The 20,505-nt window shown below is 38.0% G+C and overlaps 1 protein-coding gene and 1 long non-coding RNA gene across 10 annotated transcripts in view; one reads left to right on the top strand and one right to left on the bottom strand.

Moving 5' to 3' along the window:
- LOC112985687 (uncharacterized) overlaps positions 1-9,173 on the top strand; it is a 207,284-nt gene extending 198,111 nt beyond the window's left edge. The window contains exons 8-9 of one of the 2 annotated variants that reach the window (XR_003259801.2): positions 5,970-6,069; positions 6,611-9,173. This is a non-coding gene — a long non-coding RNA (uncharacterized LOC112985687). Of the gene's footprint in view, positions 1-5,969 lie in introns of both variants that reach the window. The other variant, XR_010389483.1, reaches the window with a different exon arrangement.
- Positions 1-20,505, bottom strand: part of GALNT18 (polypeptide N-acetylgalactosaminyltransferase 18) — a 318,319-nt gene that overhangs the window by 71,881 nt on the left and 225,933 nt on the right. For 7 of the 8 annotated variants that reach the window (XR_010389479.1, XM_064512992.1, XM_064512991.1 and 4 more), the window contains 3 exons: positions 19,617-19,802; positions 14,156-14,293; positions 10,212-10,307 (listed from right to left, as the gene is read on the bottom strand). Coding sequence is in view for 7 of the 8 variants with exons in the window: in XM_064512992.1 (XP_064369062.1) it covers positions 10,212-10,307; positions 14,156-14,293; positions 19,617-19,802 (420 nt within the window). In the remaining variant the exon portion in view is untranslated. Of the gene's footprint in view, positions 1-9,228; positions 9,340-10,211; positions 10,308-14,155; positions 14,294-19,616; positions 19,803-20,505 lie in introns of those variants that run through there. The other variant, XM_064512994.1, reaches the window with a different exon arrangement.

Here is a 20,505-nt window from a genome sequence, read left to right as displayed (position 1 = left end):
TTAACAAAATGCTGAGTAAACTGTTCCCAGTCAAACCATAGAGACAGCAAATGTATGTCTCTCTTCTATACCACTAACAGACATATCAATAGTGGATAAGATAACAAAGAAAGGTGCTAATGCTGCTGAAGCAGGAGTTAAGTCATACAGAAATGCAACAGAATTCAAGATAAAGTGGACAGCCCACAGGCTGGGAGGTAAGTACAGAAATTAAAAGGGTGCAGAAAACATGCAAGATAATGATAACACGATACACAGAACAGCAAACGGAAATACTTCATCAATGAGTAAGAAAACACATTCTGTAATGCACAGTAACATCAACTAACCAATGCTACTGGGGGAAAAAAAAAAGAAAAAACAGATTTGTGAGCTATGCACTACCTCTTAGGTTGTTAGGAGAACAACAGAGCTATTAATTTATTCAACCTATTGCTTCCATGCGCTGGCATTCTTTGTTGTCCCCTGGGCACTTCTTGGCACTCCAGAAATTTGCTTACTACTCTTTTGTGCTGACATGGTGCATTATTCTTTTCTGCAGTAATGTGATGAAAGCTAAGTCCAGGTAAATTACATTAGAATTTTTGCCAGTTAAAGTTTCTGTTACCTGTATGAAAATTTTGCTTTATGAGGCAAAAGCTTTCTAACTGAATAGCTTTAAATCATACGATACCATTTGCTGAGTACTCTCCTAGGGTTATGTCTGATCAGCATTTGCAGTCTTTCATTAAAAGTCAACATACGCTTCTGTATTTTTCCAACTCATCTTGTAATACCTGTAAATTTGCACCAGTACTTCTGCTGTAAAACATTAAGTAGTACAGCTCTCTTAATAGAACCCTTATCCTTTCTCCGAGATGTGCATTTCCCTTTCATTTAGAGGAAAGAATGATCCAACCGATAGGACATTACTGGACAACTGCTTTTATTCCTGTTAGATTTTTTTGGTTTTGTTTTTTATTTGCTTTTTCAAACACACATCATCTATGACACAGACCGAGTTACCTTTGACTCTTCTGTTGCATCCACCTGTGTAAAACAGGCAGTCATTTCTCAGTCAATAAAATGCTTATTGATTCCTCTGATTATCGCTAATATTCATAAAAGAGCTTTGTTATCTTAGAGGCTTCTTCACTCTAAGTTTCCAAGCTATTCAAGTTCTTAATGTTCTTCCCTCTGGTCCTAAAATATTGATACCACTCAAAAGAACTGAACTACTCTTTGAATTCTTGCTTTTTAATTTTACCTCAGTTCCTGGAACCTAAATATCAAGATTACTACTTTACCCAGATAACTAATTTCAGCTTATAACCTATGCTACTATTTTCCTTTTTTGTTATTCACAGTCACCTTCAGCAGTGATTCTGTGCAATAGGAAAGGATATAGATTTCAAAAGCATCTAATAAACTTTGTACATCCTATAGTTCCAGTCCATCCTGTCTAAACCGGGAAAATAATTTCTTCAACAGAAAACCATTTCTCCAAGAGTACATAAATGCTATACTTCCCCAAATGTGAAAATCAGTGTTATTCTAAGAAAAAAATAAGTGCTTTTCAGCTATGTCATTTCCCTGTGGTTGGAGTTTCAGTTCAAAGTGATAAGTTCTCTCAACTGTCACAGGCATGCACAAAATTATACACTACATAGTTTCAAACACTAAATTAAATAAGCACTAGTGTCTATTCAGTTATTTTCAAAATGAGGGATGCAGAAGATATTTCTTCTGACCCAGAATAATGCAGTTCTACAGCTGTTTTTTTTTTTTTTTTTTTTAATCAGTGAAGTGGAACAGACAAAATGACCTATTCTCTTCCCAGGTCTGAAACCTGGAGAAGGATTTCTTGTGCTCATTCTTTTGAATTAAAGTGTCTTTTACCATGTGACTGGAGAATGCCAGTCTGTACTTTTGATACATTTGTAATATGTAGAGATGGGTTAGCCTTTGGTCCTACTACGATAGAGACCTATAGTCAGTTGAAAAACACAGTCAACTACTCACTTAACCACTCTATATGCTCGGGCAATGGACATAGTTATCAGATCCATACATACAGTTAAGAAGCTAAAACAGTAACACTGACCCTTCACCTGGAAATGGAGAAAACTCTGCAGTTTAAGAGAATCTCACCTAGCTGGTAATAGGTACTGGGTCTTAAGTGCGGTAAGTGATATGGAAGTCTGGTTAACTGGTCATATTATCTATATCTAGGGGAAGCCTCTTAAATCTAGTCATGGCAAGTAAAGAGATAATTCACTCATGGCAAATGGTGATACATGAAAACTGCTCCAGAACTAGAAACCACATTACCAGACAGCCTATCCCCTAGAAAATTTGTACTGAAGTAAATAATAAGAATTTTGTCTGAATCAAGCTTAAAAAAAATTCAAAAGTAATATACAACATGAAATTATATGTTACAGTCCTCATCCCCATGTTCTCAGACAAAGTGTTATATTTAAACATATACATGGTGAAACTGTTTTGCCTAGAGTAGTGTACTACTTGTGCTAGGCCAAGTAAAGACTGGTTGGTTTTGGAAACCTATAAAATGTCTGTGTAGTTCTCTGATGCCCCTATCACATATTCTGAAAAGGGTGCAGCTTTGAAAAAGTGCATTTTCTCTGCTATATTTAACTTCTCTGGTGTACATAAGAGAAATTATGAAACTATCTTGAAAGGAATTTCACAAAACTAACACCAGATTTTGCCTCCGTTGCAAACAAGGTCATAGCGTTTATATTAACTTTCCTATGATCAAAATCAGGATTTATGCCCTGAAAGAAATTAACAGTGATATAAATAGCCTCAATAAAACATTCAGCAGTAGTATCTTTTTATAAGATATTAATTGCTATAGCAAGCAGGCACTTTAAAGAATGTATTTAAAATAAAATAAAAATTATAATTCATTAATGCATGTATCATCCTTGCTAGGCAGTTTCACTGACATCATGAGTAACTTTGTCTTCCATTACTTGCGCCTTTGCTGAACTGAGCTAACAAACCTGGATTAAAAAGATAGCAATTCTAGTTTCAGAAACATTTACTTGTGGACATACCTTTGCTTACAGAAAGCACATTGTGCATAAAGTTAATAGCAGGAGTAGGACTTAGGTTATTCCACAGCGCTTAGTGAAAAAGTAAAAGGAACCAGCCTGACTTTGCACTCTATCAGACCCAGTCTTTGGCGGAGTGCTAAGAGATGCGCAGACCCCCACCGTGTGCAGGACCACTCGATCTGCAGTGTCTGCAGGCAGCCGCGCTACCAGCCATGTTGGGCTTGGAGCGGCCCCCAGCACAGTCTGAGTCGCAGGCTGAGGCCAGGTACTAACGTCTGTTCTGTGAGGATCGGGCTGCCCTGCTAAGCTCCCACTCTCTTGAAGCAGCTACTTTGCTTTGTACAAATAATGAATTACTCACTTTGCCTGTACAAAGAGAGGCAAGACCTACGGACCTACTTTCTTTACTGCACAATGTAACTTTTCACTGTGAAGTATTTGGACCAAGAATTGGTTGTTTTGTACAATTCAATTTCTGTAAAACGGTCCGCATGCATGTCTATATAGTCTGCACACATATAGTAATGATCATGAATGAGGTATTTGCTAGCCTCAAGCCAATGTGTTAGCAGGTCCTTAAAAAGAAAGGGTACTACACAGAGAAGATGTGAGATCACACTGTCTCAAAGGCAGATGCTGAATATAGATAACATTTACCTGGAAGACAAACAGGAATATCAACTCTCAGTCTGCATGTGATTGACAGTTGTTAATACAGCTGCTGTGCTTCATTTTATTTTTTTAAAAAGATTCCCTTAAAACATTTATTGTAGACATCGCATCTTCAGCACAGTGATGTTTCAAGTTTGAAGGGTCAGTTATTAAACCAGACCAGCAGGTTTGGTTCTGTTCTTCATTATTGCCTGACAACCACTGACATGTGCTAGTGGCAGTGGCAGCAGCTGTAGGGTCTTCTGTTTGACAGTTTTCTTACACACAGCCTTGGTTTGCAATGCGTACGTGTTTACACTTACGCACACATTCAGCAACACAGTCCTAAGTAACAAAAGACCTCTTGTTTTCTGAAATATTTCAAAATTGTTTCTTAAGAATGCTGTGTTTTGGGACTAGAATAATTATTATTTCACTGTAAAATTAATTTTCAGCTGTATGAGAAAAAGAGTATCTATTCATCCATAAGCCAGCTAGGGATTGAGTCGTCATAGCTATATGCTGTTCTTAAACTTCAGACATTCCCTTATTTAAAACATTTCATGTTCTAGCAGTATTGTAGTGCTCTGTAGGCAGCAGAATCAAGACTGACAGGGAAGAGGAGTTGCAGTGCTCAGCTGATTTTTAGTAAAAGAAAGGAGTTGCAGTGTTCTTTTTTTTTTTTTAAACAAACTGAAAGGTATCATGCAAACTCTGAACTGTCATAAAAGAGGTAACCATAATTTATCTGTTAATTCCTCCTTGTAATGTGGTGTATTATGCTTCTTGGTCCCATTACTGCACATACACAGAAAGCCACTCCTAAGAGCATTATTGTTTCTACTTCCAAATTCTCTTAACACTCATTCTGACAAAGTGCATTGTTACATTACCAACTTTTCTAGCATAGACAATTGTCCAATACAGTGTGAACTTCATTAGGAATGCGAATTTGAAGAAAATGTTTAATACTGGAACAGCCTTATTAAAAGTAAAGCTCTGTTAAAACTCCATTTCGAGATTTCTGTGTTCATAATATCCCAATTGCCTAAGATCACATTAGTGTTGTTTTAGCATTGTCTATATCATTCAATGAAAATAAATTATTATTTACTTTTCTTTTTGCTGGCAAATTATTTGCCAAGAGATTTTCTCTTTCGAGTCCACAAACTCTGCATAATTACTTGATGATCATCATCTATGAACTGTTCCCTCTTCTGGGGCTGTTTACAAATTGGACTAACAAACTATATGGTGGTTCTGGCAAGTGATGAGTCCTGTGTATTATACTTTTCTACTGAAATATAAATGTATTTAGTGGTAACCATCTTAGCTCATATATAAATATTCTCATTTACAAGTTAACAAATATCTGTGTATGAAGAACCACCATGCCTAAGAAATTACACTGAAGAAAAAATAGTTTTTATGAATATACCTGAATAACTTTTAAAAAAGAAACATTCATGATTAATACAAAGTTTTTTGATGTTCATGATAATTCTTGTAACCTCTGTTTGCAGTATTTCACAGACTGTGCTTAGACTACAACAGTCAGCTTGTAGGTGAGAGCCTCACACAGGCATAGCTGTACTTGTTGGCACAGCTTCCCTTCATCACCTTCAGTGCAAATAGGATAATTCACACCAGACAGGGATGCAGTCATTTGCTTCTGAGTGTCAGTTCTGCAAACTCTTACAATAATATGAAAGGATAAGAAGCTATGTTGTTTCTTGCCTGCACTTCTCTAGTAATCTCCCAACCCTGTCTGAGGACACCGGTCTCAACTTAAATTCCTCAGAATCTAGCTGTTTATATTGACCTTCACATCCCTGGATAAGCTTCCTGGTTTAACTGCTTATAAATTGAGGTATGTGTGAGCCAGAAGCTACTGAACAAGGGAATGCACAGAACTGCTCATTTTTTTTCCCCTCAGTCACGAGCAGTTTTCAAGGTAAATCTGTATTTAAAGTAACACTTCACTGACTGATGGTACTTGCTTATTACACACTAGTTATAAAGCTTCTAATAACGCAGTGTTCCATTCCCAGCAAAGAATCTTCCAAATTATCGTTCAGGAGTAGACTCAATGCAAGTGACACACTGTCATCAGTCTGCCTTCAAGATTACAGCCCTGGTCAAATAGTGTCTTAGAAAACACCCAGCATTCAGTCTCAGGAGGGTCCCATCACTAGAAAGAGAACTCAGGCCTGGGATGTGCGCTTACTGCAACTACAACCAAACATCTTTTTCCAGGCAAAACTGGGGCACTGCTGGACCTCGTTTTAAGGCTGAAACCTGTATGAGTGAACTGCAGTTTTCCTTCGACAATTGGCTTTAGGAGTTGATTTCAATGGTAATAGAACTAAACCAGTATCTTTACCCTTTTATGCATGAACCACTTAAAAAAGCCAAAAACCTATGACCTCACGTGAACTTTATATTACAAACTGTTTTGCCCTGATTTTTCTTCTGTCTCCTCTTCCTTTCTGTTCTGTTCTCTCCTCTTGCTTTCTCCCTTATTGCCAGTCCACCTCATCTCCCAATTTTCTGCTTCCTTGGGGCACTTCCTCAGGCCAGGGGGGAGCTCCCCCAGCTGTCTCCAGTGTACTCCCCTTGGCCAAGAAGGACTAAGGGCTGCTGTGCTTTGCCTCTGAACTGTTCTCATGCAAAGAAAGCAACGTAACTTCTACCACCACTAAACAGTACATTAGGAAACCATTCTAACTATTATTAACTATTTTACTATGCTGCATTTACCAACTATGTTAGCTGTTTTAATAGCTGCAGAAGTCAGTTGTCCAGCTGTTCTAAGAAGCAGCAGCAGTGTACAGCAGCAGATGTGACAGGCTAAGATACACACTAAAGTAAGCCCCTTTCAAACCTTTGACCATCAGTGCACCAAAGGAACCAGGAACAGTTGTTTTGTCCGTCCTTCCTGCAAATCTAAGAGCTGCCCAATACCCAAGGTGGCAACAGAAGTAATAGCAATGACAGAAGCAGCCACTCAGGTATGATGGTGACGTGCCTGCTGACAAGTCTGGGGATTTATGCCAAAATACAGTATTTTGCTGTACAGTAATAAAGTGATAAAGACGATGCTAACTTTGGACAGAGAGTGACTGAAGACAGAAACGGAAGGATGTGAGGATAAGGAAGCAGTGCATTCCAGCAGCAGCATCCAGGGGGGATGAGCAGCTTGGAAAGTTCTGTTGCTCAGGTGCTACCGCCTTACAAAGCCAAGGAAGTTTTCAACAAAATCTACAAGGATCTTGGCAATATTTCATAATGAAAACACTCTCACTAAAGTTAACAAAATATTAATGATTGTTCCTTTAAATTCAAGAGCCCACACTGCAGGATAGCCACCCCTTTTGTTTTTTTTCCACTGGCTGAACATGCATATTGCTTACTCAGTGGATGGTACCACGACTCCTGAAAAGTCCAGGCTTCTGGGGACAAGGACAAAACACGGCTACCCTGGGAGACACCCACTGAAGACAGGAGGAGGATACAATAGATACTTAATCCTGGATTCTAGTTTTTCAGATGTCCTCTGTCTTTTTAGGCCAAATCAAATACCTGCTGTGGAAAATTGTTTCTCATCGGTAGTATCAGAGGATTAAGAATGCGGACAGATTGTTTTCTGATTTTCCGTTCCATCCTACTGTTCAACCACATGTAAGGTTTGCCTCAATATCTCTATTTGTAGAACAGTACTACAAAATAAACACAATGATATTATTTGAGGTTGCTACATTAAAGGTTGTAAAGTGCTCTGAGATACTTGCAGGAATGAACTATGAATTTGCTAATCTTTGTTACAGTAGACATATGGAGTGGTTTATTGACAGGCTGGGGAACCTTTGAAACAAGACCATTACTGGTCTTAACCATTAATCATTACTAATTCTGATGCCTCTTTAAAATGAAACTGAAGCTGTACAGGGAAAACGATTTGCAATCATTTCATTGCAGTATTTGAGGATAGTTTCTTGCCCCTTTTTTTTACCTTTACTTATGAAGCTATGCATGATGTTCTTGACATTGTCTGCAAACAATGGACTATGGATTTTTAATGTCAGGTACATGGTTCTCTTTCTGTTGACTTAAATTATCCCTTCCCTGTGTTCAATGTGCTAAAAGAAAACAGTAACCATATTTACAATTCTGGAACTATTACCTGATGTCAACAGCTTATCTAAGCCATTTCCCAAGAAGAAAGCTTAATGAGAATTCAAAACAATTTGAAAGAGGTTAGCAAAAAGAAAAGTAAGTTTGGTAAACCCAGCTTAGAAGAGAGGCTAAGCTGCAACAGTAAAGTTTTGTAGCAGAGCTAACAGCATCATCGAAACCCTCAGTCATACAAGCAGCCCTGAATCCTGGGACTAATCTTTTTGACTAATCTGTTTGCTAAGGACTGCCAGGTGGGCCAAACAGTCCCCATTATATAGCTTTTAATCACTACTACTTCGAGAACAAAATTTGCATCTTACCGATATCTTCTGTGGTCACTAGTAAATTCACTAAGATTAGAAGGAGTATTCAAATATTTCCAATATGCTAGAGCAAATGGAAATGGCTGCAGCTCTGCTTAACCAAGAGATTATTTATATACACACAATGGAAATCTCAAGAAGTGTCCTGAATCAATTTCATTAGTGCTTTCCCTGTTTCTAACGTAATCCCTAACACACAGAAAGACTGTACCTCTCTTTTAAAGAAAGTTTTTCTTCATTATTGGATCTTGCTCACATATGGGCATTTTTTTGTTTTTTAACTACATCATTGCTTACAAAATAATTAAATGCATGTTAATGGGAAGGAGATGCAATGAACACTGTAAGTCTAAAGGGAGCAGAATCCTGTCATCAAAAGTTTCCCTTGCCCCTTTTCCCTTATTTCCCACTATCTCTTTTATACAGAACTTCAGCTGACATTCAAAAGTAGTTGTTGATATGGTGAATACTGAACTGTGCTAATTGAAGTGACTCTCTCTTGTTGCTGTTTGCCTCTTAACTATAATTAAAATTTCTAATTTGAATTTACAAGTGTGCCTGTAGTGTGTTGTTATCACAGATGATATGCCAGAAGAGAATTATGGCTCCCTCCCAGAAGATGAAGAACGAGGGCTCTGGCTCACAGGTGAATACACAGGAAGAAGGTGGTTCCGCAGCTAACACTGAGGACTAGCTTACAAACCCCTTAGAGGCAAACAGTGGCTACCACATAACCATGTGACAGATAAGCCACAGTCCGCGCAGTGAGCGAGTGTGACGGATGGGACTTTCAGACATTTTTGTCCTCATCATTCATAATTTACTCAAGCACAATGCCACTACTGATCAATATTAAAGGCCCTCCGTGAAGGAAGCCAGCACAGAACACAGTCACAGAATGTGGAACTTGGCAGGGCATTTAAGAATCATACCCAACATTTCATCAAATTCATATTTCCAGCTCAGTAAGATATCCAGCTACAGAGGGCAATATTACCTTTTTGCTCTGTGTTTATTTCTGAGGTATTAGCTTGATTCTCTTTTGCTGTACAGCCAAATCATGTAACTGACAACACCACGAGTAAAACCACATTCTGGAATGTATTTAAGTGAAGAGGAACAGGGCCCTTTTGAGAAAGCAAATATAAAATGTAATCAGAGAAAAGAAAACATTGAAATTAGAGGGATTTTTCAGTGTCTCCAATCACTCCCGCATATACGTTTTCTTTATGGCATTTTTGCTTTTGCTGCTTTTCAGCTTCAGATAATTTGCACGTCTGTCTTTGACAAGTGTGTTCTGGACCATGTAAGATACTACTATTATTGTCAAGATTTGCCCTTTCAACTATGCCCATTTGGAATCCACTTGAGGAAACACTATGTCTTCACCCCCTTGTTTGCCAAATAAATAAATGTAGCTGTTGTATAAAGAAATGAAAAGGCCTGGAGTCTTTCGTGCATGCTGAAGTAACAGGACAACACCAGAGAAAGAAAATGGAGCTTTAAAAGAAGGGATTGGACAAGAACAGGGTTTGGATTTTGGCACAACTGTACCATGCAAAGAAGACGGCTGTATATCTCAGATTTGTGAAACTGCATACATATATCAAGTAAACAGAAAAACTGTTGCTTCAGATTACGTATAAATAAACTGTGTGTGAATATATATATACATAAAATCGTTTAAAATGCATTGTTTCATTTATGAGAAGCACAGTTAAAGATGAGAAATGAAAGCTTTTACCAGCAAATCTGGGTCAGTGCTCATCCTCTTATTTCTTAAATTCTTTTGAAATGAATAAACAAACTTTATCAAAGCACTTAATATACCAATGATTCTCAACTTATGGCAGAAATAATGTTCTAGCTTTCTATAAAACAGCTACTAAACAGCGCAAGGAGGTATTGCAGCAGGAAAACAATGACAAGTACAAAATGGTTCCTCCTACTCAGTCTACTAAGAGTAGCAGCGATATATGAGATCATCAGACAAACTAACCTGTGGTGTCATTCCATGGCAGATGTACACGATTGGAATATTCTCTGTGTCTGGTCCCTGATCAAGGCATAAATCACTTTTCAGGGAATTCTGCAGCTAAAACAAACAGAAAGAAGAAGAGACCAAACATGTCTTAGGCTAAAAAAAAAAAAAACGGTGTGATTGCTTACATTTCTTTGCAATAAAACAATGTGTACTTGAGCATGAAATATACAAAATTAAAAATACTTGTTGGAGAGAAAGTATTTGAAGAGAAAGCACAGAAAGCACTTGGGCTAACTTCTTCCATGTAGCTAATGTAACTACTGATTTCAAAAATGTTGCACAAGGTTTCAAGGAGGGCATACTTCAAAGAGCCTTCAGAGATAGCAATCATTAGAATATTAAGCCTCATGCTTCTAAGGTACACATTATATACGAAAGACTTAAACAACCAAAATTTTCACAAAGGCCACTAAGGAGAATGGATGGACTTTCAAACACAAGAGAAAGCCCTGTAACTAAACTACTTTTCAGAATCACTCAGGAGATTATTATAATTTCTAGAAATAATTCAGAAATATCATCTCTGCTGACACTTGGAGACTTTTTGCCAATCGGCATGCACCGAGCTCTTCTTCACATTATTCAGGGCCAACTCATCTACAGCAATCTAGCTATGAACAGACTGCAAAGCACTTGGTCTTGATCTTCACTAAGCCCTATGTGTTTCCTACACAGTGCTGAGACAGAATTTTCTTAGACAAGTCCTAAAATAATGAGCATAGATGACTAAATGGTCTTTTTATGGTGTGACGCCACAGCTGTGGGTTGCATACCCATGAGCAGGGATAAAGGTGTTTAATGGTATGAGATCAGTTCAGAGAGCCTGAGAGAATTGTCTGAAGGGAGGGGGTTAAGAGGTGGTGCAGCCTGCAACCACCTGGGAGTGACTGAACAGTCCTGTCAGCTGTGTACAGGATTCTCCTTCAGAAAAACCAGTCGGTATGCTTGAAAAGGAAGGCCAGAAGGGCACCAACATGTAAGAACCATGGACAAGCCAGGGACTGAAGTCAGACAGAGAATAAAATCAAAAAAACTCATCTTTACAACATTTCCAAACTTTAACTCCAAACCTAACTCTAACAGTAGACCGGACAAATCTCAACATTAAGGAGAAAATACGCAATCAATATGAATAGAAGCCTTATTCTTAGCTGCACGCCTGAAGAATTAAGTAAAGTTGCACCTCTCAAAGCTTTACGTTCCTTGGCCATAAGCATAACCACAACCATAACTCCAGTCTTAATCAGATGTTAGGTGACACTCTTTTGGCCCTACTGACATTGCTTTCTCCTAACTCTAAAGGTACTGCAGAACTGAGAAAGAAATCTGTTCCCCAAACCTACACGCTGACACCAATCCTAACCTTAACCATATGCCACAGCACAACCTAGAAATGAGTAATGATACAACTGTTTTCTTAATTCTCACAATTCCAGAGTCATACATCTAACACCAAACCTAACCTCGATTATTTATACTCTAGAGAACAATACGGACATTAAAAATCAGGCACTGACCCTGACTGATGATAGTCATCTTTCTAACTATGTCAGCCCTACAAAATCCAGCAAGAAAAAGGGCTCTGGAAGCTTTAATTTCCTCAAGCCTAATCCTAACCTCAGAAACAACAAGGAGATGCATCTACATGCTTCGAGGAAGCATAAATTATTTTCCTCTATGGCCCCAAACAGCATACTGTTGGCTTTCTGAAAATACCCCAAATATACTAATTCTGTAAGCTCTGAAATTGATATCCAATGGATATTTCAAATGAAATCATTTAGAATAATGTAAACAAACATGCATCAAAAAATGTTTCTAAATGAGCAGCTATAGGACTGCTCTATAAGTATATGGCCTTCTGTGCCGAATTCTTTTCTATCATACTTGACATAATTGCCTACTACAGATAGAGCCTAATGCTATGCTGGGATACCATTGCAACACCTAATTTCAATACCTTTCAATACCTAACTGCAATACCTTTTGAGTAACACAAGAGGAAAGCTTCTTCATTTCTAGCTTTTTGTTCCCCGATGATCAAACAATTTAGGTGGCTTTTGTAATTATTCAGCATTTTTAAAATTAATGAAAATGCTATAGTAACAAAATCTCCATTTTATAATAAAAATATAGACAGTTGATGAACAGAAGCACTTAGACAATCAGGAAGCAGCTGATGTGCTTCAAAAGATCCCACCTTTCTCCACTGTAAGACATGCAGACAAACAGAAAAGACATGAAGGAAGACTAGAGATCCAAGCACTCCATTCACTGTAAAGATTAGGGCAGTCTATATTTTTATTTCATACAGTGCTTCATAAAACAGTGTTCCTTTACCTATACAGATACTTTGCCATAGCTGTCCTCTATTTCTTTTGTGATAGTACAAACAATGAAATAAGGCCTGCTCCTATCTTATTTACATGATGAAGCAAGCTATTAAACGCGCTGCGAAGGAAAGGCTATAATATGTGCACTGTTACACAATACTTAAAATATGCACAGTCTGCTGACCAGTGATGTCACTATTTCCGTAATAGGCTCTCTGATTTTTTTGGTTTTCTATATTGTCAGCAAGGAACCTTCAAAGGCCGGTGAAAAAAATCTCGGCAGAATAAAATCCTAGTGTGCCTGTTTTGTGATTGCCATTTTGACCTATGCAGTGCCAAGTTAATCGAGAGACTATTCAGCAAATATCTTAGCTATCCCACTGGTCTTTCTTTCTTTGATTTAGTATCATTTACACATGCAGTCACAGATTCTTGAGCCATTTATACCTACAAGCAAAAGCATGCACCCACTAGCTGCTACCCCTCCTTCCTCCTTAGGAAACTTAGATTGCCTGACTAGATCATGGCACCACTGGGGACAATTCCATACGTCTATGGAACAGGCTCTTTGCACATACCTCTCTTTTTGACACTGTTCTGAGCCATTTTGAAATTCACCCATCATCTCACTCATTTAAAAATGACCTGAACCTTTGTCGGAAGCATTTTCCTTTTCTTTTTGGCTTGCATGAAAAACCAGTACTATAATTTCAATCGATCATCAAAGGGGTCATGGAGCTCTGTGGGGCGCATAATCACCTCAGGTGCTAAAACAGAGCAGCTGCTCTACAGGACCCTCAAGGGTCTTCTCAGAGCCATACCAGCAAACTGCACAGCTTGCTCAGACTTCTTTTGAGGGGGAATGTCTCAAGCCAAATCTTTCAGTTGTATGATCTACTCTTGTTATTTAAGCTTCCTAATTGAGACTTGCATGCAAAAGAGCAAATTTAATTCACAGGACTGAATTCTTGCAAATGTAACACTGGACATAGACTCTGAAAAGGATGTCCTAGCTCTACTGGCTTGTTATATGCCAGTCTTAAGTTACTATGCTTATCCTCTGTGTCATGGATACCTGTCTTCTCTGCTTATATTGCCAGTTTTCTAGGGGCAAGGATTGTCTCTGCTTTAATTAGCATAGTGCACTCAAGCCTAATTTCAACACAGACAAGGGTACTACCGTCACACAAGTACTGATAACAATTATCCCAAGATACAAACATTTGAGGCTCAAAATAAAGGTTTTGCAGCTATATTAGGAGTTTGCAGTTTAGCCTAATAGGCTCCAAAACGTCTAAAAAATCATGCCTTCAAAATCTCTGAGTGGAATGCGAGCCATGGGGTGAAAAACAAAAACAGGAAAGAAGATGACATACAGAATCCCGCAGCAGGAACTACAGTAGCACAGCAGTTTCTGTCAACTAACCAGTCAAACAGTTGAACAAGTGACTTCAAGTTTATCTGATTCTTTTGCTTGGAGGTAGGCACTGCCTGCATGAGTTACTTCCACTATTACACATTTCCTCCCACCTTTTTTTAAATAATAAATGTAAACAAGGTCCTTACCACCCCATAGGCAATCGTATCAGAATACATTCTCATTTCAGGATAGATGCTGACAAGGTACCACCTAAAGGTCTTGCACTGGAGCTTTTTCCTCAAAGCCTTCCTCTCAGAAATATCACCAATATCAATTCCAGAGTCCTGCACATGAAACAAAGGGCAGAAAAAAACAAAATACATCAGTGATACAGCTATTTCTGTATAAACCAATCACCCAGAGTCTCTCTACTGTTCTACTCATTGCAAAGGTGATAATCATCTGTAATGACCAGCCTTTGCTTGTGAAGTGATTCTGTTACCAATATGCATTCCGTAAGTGTTCTATTTAAATACCATTTATACCAATGTGTTATGCAGGTCACCATTGTGGGGTCTCATTCAAAGTCTGCTTTGGTCAATGCAAACACAGCTATTGACTTCAGTAGGGTTTAGATATAGCTTCCAATGAGTATGACTGTTGCTCTCTAATTTCCTGGCACTTTCCAAATGCAAAAGTAATTGGCAGTAGGTAGCAAGTTGCCCTGGAAACAACCTTATTGTTGGCATCCCACTGTGGCCGAATCATTAGTGTATTACATTTCTGGCCGCTTCTGAAGTCTGGGTTTGCTGCTTCACTGCAAAGAGCAGTAGCCCTACTCATCTTTCTGAAATATCACTTAAATTTCTATGGTAGTATAAAAGAGAAGCTGATATTTTTGTTAAAAGCATTTGCAGAATCTTCCCATCCCTAACCTTATTCTCTTTTACAGTTCTAGCTAACCTAATTTCATGTGACATACTTCTTTGTAGATCATAAAACGTGAGTTTCATAAAGTTCCTGTATATAGAAATGAGTAATTTATCATGTTAACATTCTGCAGCAGAAAATTTTAGAGGGGCATCTATGTGCAAATCCATGGCTGCTATTTAACAGGGAGTAAATGAGACATTTTGCTCTGTGTTGTATTCTAACACTTTTACCCCAGAACAAAACACAGGATAAATACACTTTCATAGGGAAATCTTGCAATCTATCTGCTTACAACACAGACTTTACTGGGTCATAAATGCCCCAAAGGTTTTATCAGCCACCAGATACATGATTTTAAAATAACACTGGAAGCACTGAATTCTCTTGGCCCTGTGAAAAGGCTATCTTTACAGGTGTCTAGTTTTCAGAGCTGCTGAAGCAAAGACTCTTTGTTGCATCCCAAAGCATTTAATTGACATTAATCTGAAACAAGCACATTTTACTATCGAGGCATTTTCTGACTGATACTAAAGTAAAACTGACTTGCACATTAGCAAAGCATATTAAAAAGTACTTAACTTAGGTCTGGCATAAACAGACATAACTCAAGTTGATCATGAATAATAATAATAATGAACCTCCCCAAACCCTGTATCATTCATAAAACCTTATGGGAAACTGCTCTTTAAGCTATCATTTTTCCCAACTTTGCTAGCAAGTGACTAGACAGAGCAATATGCTGTAGGATGCAGCAGGATGACCAGCTGATCCTGCAGACCAATCCTGTCCCGTGCACCACTTTGACTGCACTTGTGTATCTGTCACTTGCATGAGAGAAAAGAAGGATGCCAGCACGTGGCTACAGACATGCAGCTCACAGCACTAAAAAGGCTTCTTAGGAGCAGACACCCAACTGGTCTGGTACATACTTATTCCTTTCTCATACAACTCAGCATGCATCAACACTTGCTTCCTCAGTTTATTGCATGAGGTAATAAAGTGCATCTGTGGCCTCAGTAATGAATAAAGGATAAAAGCTCACACATAACACACTGGCATTCTCATCAGGAACAGAGCATGTTCTCCAAAGGTGAGAATGTGATGGGAGAAAAAAAAATACACAGAGCAGGACATAGGGAGACCATAGCTCCTGCTTCTGGCACTTGAAAATCTTTCCTTTGGGTTTTAAGCACTTTTCTGAATCTATTTATCTGAGCAGTTATGATGCAGGAATCACCATGGTACCTGAAATCCCCAGTAAAAGCCTTCAGTACTTCAGAGCCACACACAGACATCCTGAAATGGCAGTCATAGCTTATTGTCAAATCCCTTCTTATTATTAGCCCTCAAAGCATAAAACCTTTGGAAACACTTGACTGTTTTCACAGGTCTGGGAAGTCTTCCATGGAAAAGTAGGTTGTGTGGTTAATGTTTTGGAATAACATTTTTCAAGTCCTGACTGTTACAACTAGATACACTGCTATTATCTACGCAGCCCACGATCAGTGTCCCAGACCCCTGTTTTGCACTATTTCATCAGCTCCCAGCTAGAGATTCACTGCTGTAGTTCTCTTGTGTAACACCAGGTGGTCGTTCTATCTCTCTGTCCTCTCTGCAGGCCTCTCACGATGGTGTTTCCATATCTCTTCCCTTAAGCTGAAGTTACATTTGATTTGAATAGTCTCTGGTTTGTGTTTAACCTTCAATCCAATCTTGAAGTGAGCAAAGATGAAACAGAAATATTGTCACCCAGTCAGACATCTAAATTTGATCTAATCCATCCCCAGCCTTTCTCATTCATGATCTGTTTGCCCCATCCACTAAACTACAAGTGTCCCACAAGCTTTAAGTTATTTTTGAAGTTTCTTCTTTACACTGAATGCTCCTTCTTCCTACTGATACTTCTGTAAGAACAGGAGGCTGCGCTGCTCCTAACCTTTTGATGTATGAAAGAAGACTCCCGCTCTGATGATACAGATTTTCTTTATACTGACTGATTTGATTACAGCTCTTGGGAGCATAATTTTGTACTGTGTTTTCCTTTTCCCCCTTAAAGGCCGGAAGCCTTCTTTAAACATGTGCTTCATTCCTGTTGCTCTAGTCTCAGTTCAGTGCTAGCAAAGTCTGGCACGAGAAAGGAAGAGAAAGTCCCAGATCTTTGGAGCTCTTCCCCTGATTCTTGGCACCAGACCTCACATGGATAAAACGAAAATGCTTAAAACAGCCTTAAATTCTATAACTGACTTGGGAAACACGAGCACGTATCAGATTGCCAGAACAAAACAGAGCCCCAGTGCTTGCCTACCTCCTTCCTTATTTTCCCTATGGCAAAAGACAGAAGCTGGTTGTACAACACTTAAATGGGCTTATCTGTAAGTCATGGTTCCCATCTGACAGGGAAACTTTTTGCTGATCATCAAAGTCCCGCATCTCCTCTGAACATCCTGCAGCAATTACAGGTAACAACCAGACGCAGGCTATATAGGCCTGTTGCAGATGTGTGAAAACTAAGCCGTTTCCCAGTGTGTTTTAAGCAAGTACCTGGGCATATGTGTGTTTGTTTTGTTTCCTACGATGACGAAAAATAGAAATTAAGGTACTTCATGCTAGGTTCTGTACATACACACAGTAACAGATTTTTCCGTAAAACAAAGACATTTCATTGCGTAGGCCACCACTGTTAAAAGCTGATTTAGCCCCTGTCATCATCTCCAGCTTTTGAAGTCTGTACTAGTGTTCAACAGCAGTAGCCTTTGTGGAGATGAAAAGAGAATATAATCTGCATTACAATTTATTCATGCAAGTCAGTGCAATGACTCGTGCATTTGCAGTGGAAAGAAAAAGACTACAGATTGAAAAAAGTAAAAATTCTTTTTTTTTCCTTTTTAAACCTATAAATAAAAATCAATTTTGGCAGTACAAGATCTACCATGCAAATATCTTGATGGACATGGTGACCTGAAGAAATCCCTTCAATTTGCAAACCTTGTATTTGCTTTGTTTGATAAATCAGTTTTAAAATTTATTACAATGAGCTTACTTTTTTCTGTATCAGCATATTCAAGGCAGTTTTACTTAACCAGTAATAAAAATAAAAATTTATCTTCATATTTTTTATGAATTTGATTTCCAAATTGCATTCAAATCTTAACTTTGCACAAGATTAAGCATCACTACCAAATCTGGACTAATATTATGCAAATATGCGCATAATACATGTACTGGTTAGCAAAAAGAATTTCTAAGCTCTGCATTAATGCTATGTTTGCAAATCAACAAACTCAAGAACGATCAATCAATGAAGATCTAACAATCTTGAGGAAAATAACTAAAAATAAATATGTACACTGAAATTCAAATCTATTACTTGAATCAAAAGTAGAATTGATTTTAAATTGCTTTGATATAAAGCAAATAATCCTATCTTCTAGAAACATCTTTTTTTCTTGTCTGCATTGCTGTGAGACACCTCAAAACAGGGACAATTAACAGATAATTCTGACACTATGAACATGGAGCTCTAACTTTCAGAAATGTCCCTTCCCCTTACCAGACCACACAGGAAATTTTACTTGGCAATTTCATGGTGTATTATGTGACTAATACACTTTTTTTAAAACCTGAAAATGCGATGACAACTTCCCCACTCTGCCATAATTACCTAGTTTTAACCATAGGGGATGGAGGAAATTATTGAAACCAGCTGAATCAACCTCAACATTCATATACTGAGCTGGTTTTGATTTCTGATCTTTTTCCTTATTAAATGATAGAGAGGTAATACAGCTTTTTTTCCTTTTAGAACCACAAATTGCAGCAAAAACAGATAGAGATTTTACAAAGAAATCTTATTAAAGAAAAATAAATTGCCCATTTGTTCAGTCTAGAATAATTGCTTTTGCTATAATGATGAGGATTGCACACTGAAAATCAAAACTCAAATTCATCTACTGCCATGGTTTCCAACCTCTTATTCTAGGTGGATCCCTGAGCATTTTCCAGAAGGAGGTACAAGATGATAGTCTCATTTCTCAGAGCCCTATAGCTATGAACAACAGTTCACAGATTAAATACCACTGACTACAGAAATGAAGAGCAACTAGAATCAGATGCCAAACCGAACCCTCAGGTTTCTCAATCTACAGTATCTTTCCAGTATAAGGAACCAGACATGGCTCGTCTGGACAAACAGGTCAAAAGGGAGCTGCAGCTAGATTCCTGCAATATGTTATGGCATATACCAGCCACTCTTATTCTGATGTGAAATTATTCAAGAACAATACAATCACATTTGTATCAACAAAGACCCCTCACCCCTTGGTAAAACTCCCCTTACAAATTTGAATTTTAATTATGTTTGACTGTAAATAAGAAACTTAAATTCAAAATAAAATGTGTACTATGGTTATGATGTTTCTTTTTACATATTCCTGCAAATACTGGTTTAAAATCTAGTTTAAAATTTAGTGAGGATGGTGAAAAATAAATTTGATAAGAAAATTCATTTTGATGAAGAAATTCATTTTTTAAGGAACCTGAAGATAAAGGAATTATTTCTAGAATAACACACAACTAAATATAAATATACATATATATGTACGTATGTATAAACATAGTTACATACATATGCACATACAAATAACAATATCATCGCAGAAAATCAAAATTCAGAATAGCAGCCAAAGCCCAAAGGATCAAAGCCAAAACCTGCAAACCCCAGCCTCCATGACTCACCTCCTGCGGTATGTTCCATGCCATGTAGACGTGGCTCTTAAATTCATCCATCCAGACTTCAGCCACCCTTAGTGCATTTCTCCGGACATGAGCAGTCAGATCTTCTGTGTATGGCTTATGGGCTCTTTCAATGTGGGCAATCCTGGAGCAAGGTAGAACCTCAACGCTCCCTCCACATTGCCATACCTACGAGGCAGGAAAGACACCCTGCTAGTTAAAGCTCCCTACACCACTGCCATCCATCAGTAAATACGTGGAAATCTTTTTACTTCTATTTATCCATGTTAAGAAGGAGAATAATAACTCAAGGTCTATTTGATTATAGAGAATTTTTCAGACAGTTTTGAGAGGAGAGAATTATTACCTTGCCTTACAATAAATTATTACTACCAATTACCTTACCACAGAATTATTACACTACCTGTAGCCTCTCAACACAATCTTCTTGGATCAGTTTAGCCATCTTCAATATCATTAATAAAATAATTTATAAGGCACCCAATACAATGGCACACGGGTTCAAGTTTTAACAGCTTGCAGACATTTCTCTTAGGTTGTGTGTAGTCTCTCTCACCACATACATGCACTACTGCAGAATCCAGAACTAGCCTTAGATAACAGGGAAACTAAGCCAAAATACAGTATAAAGTCACCAAAATTTCAGGCTTTAGGAAGAGCAGGAAAATAAATGCATCTTATACTTTGCTCTAAACATAGCTCAGAAAGGAATCAGATTTATTTCTTTTGAGGAGTGCCAAAGACTAAGATTTTCTAGTGAAAAAGCTCTATGAACAATTTCAACATACACTACCATTGTAAGTGATAATACATATACAACGTAGGTGACTGTATTTGCTCAAGTGTGTTTTTGTTCTAGCATCACAGTTGA

Source organism: Dromaius novaehollandiae, chromosome 5 (assembly GCF_036370855.1).
Source record: "Dromaius novaehollandiae isolate bDroNov1 chromosome 5, bDroNov1.hap1, whole genome shotgun sequence".
In the NCBI taxonomy this organism is placed as follows: domain Eukaryota; kingdom Metazoa; phylum Chordata; class Aves; order Casuariiformes; family Dromaiidae; genus Dromaius; species Dromaius novaehollandiae.
The sequence above is the reverse complement of the archived record's forward strand: the minus strand, read 5'-3'. Positions and strand labels throughout refer to the sequence as shown.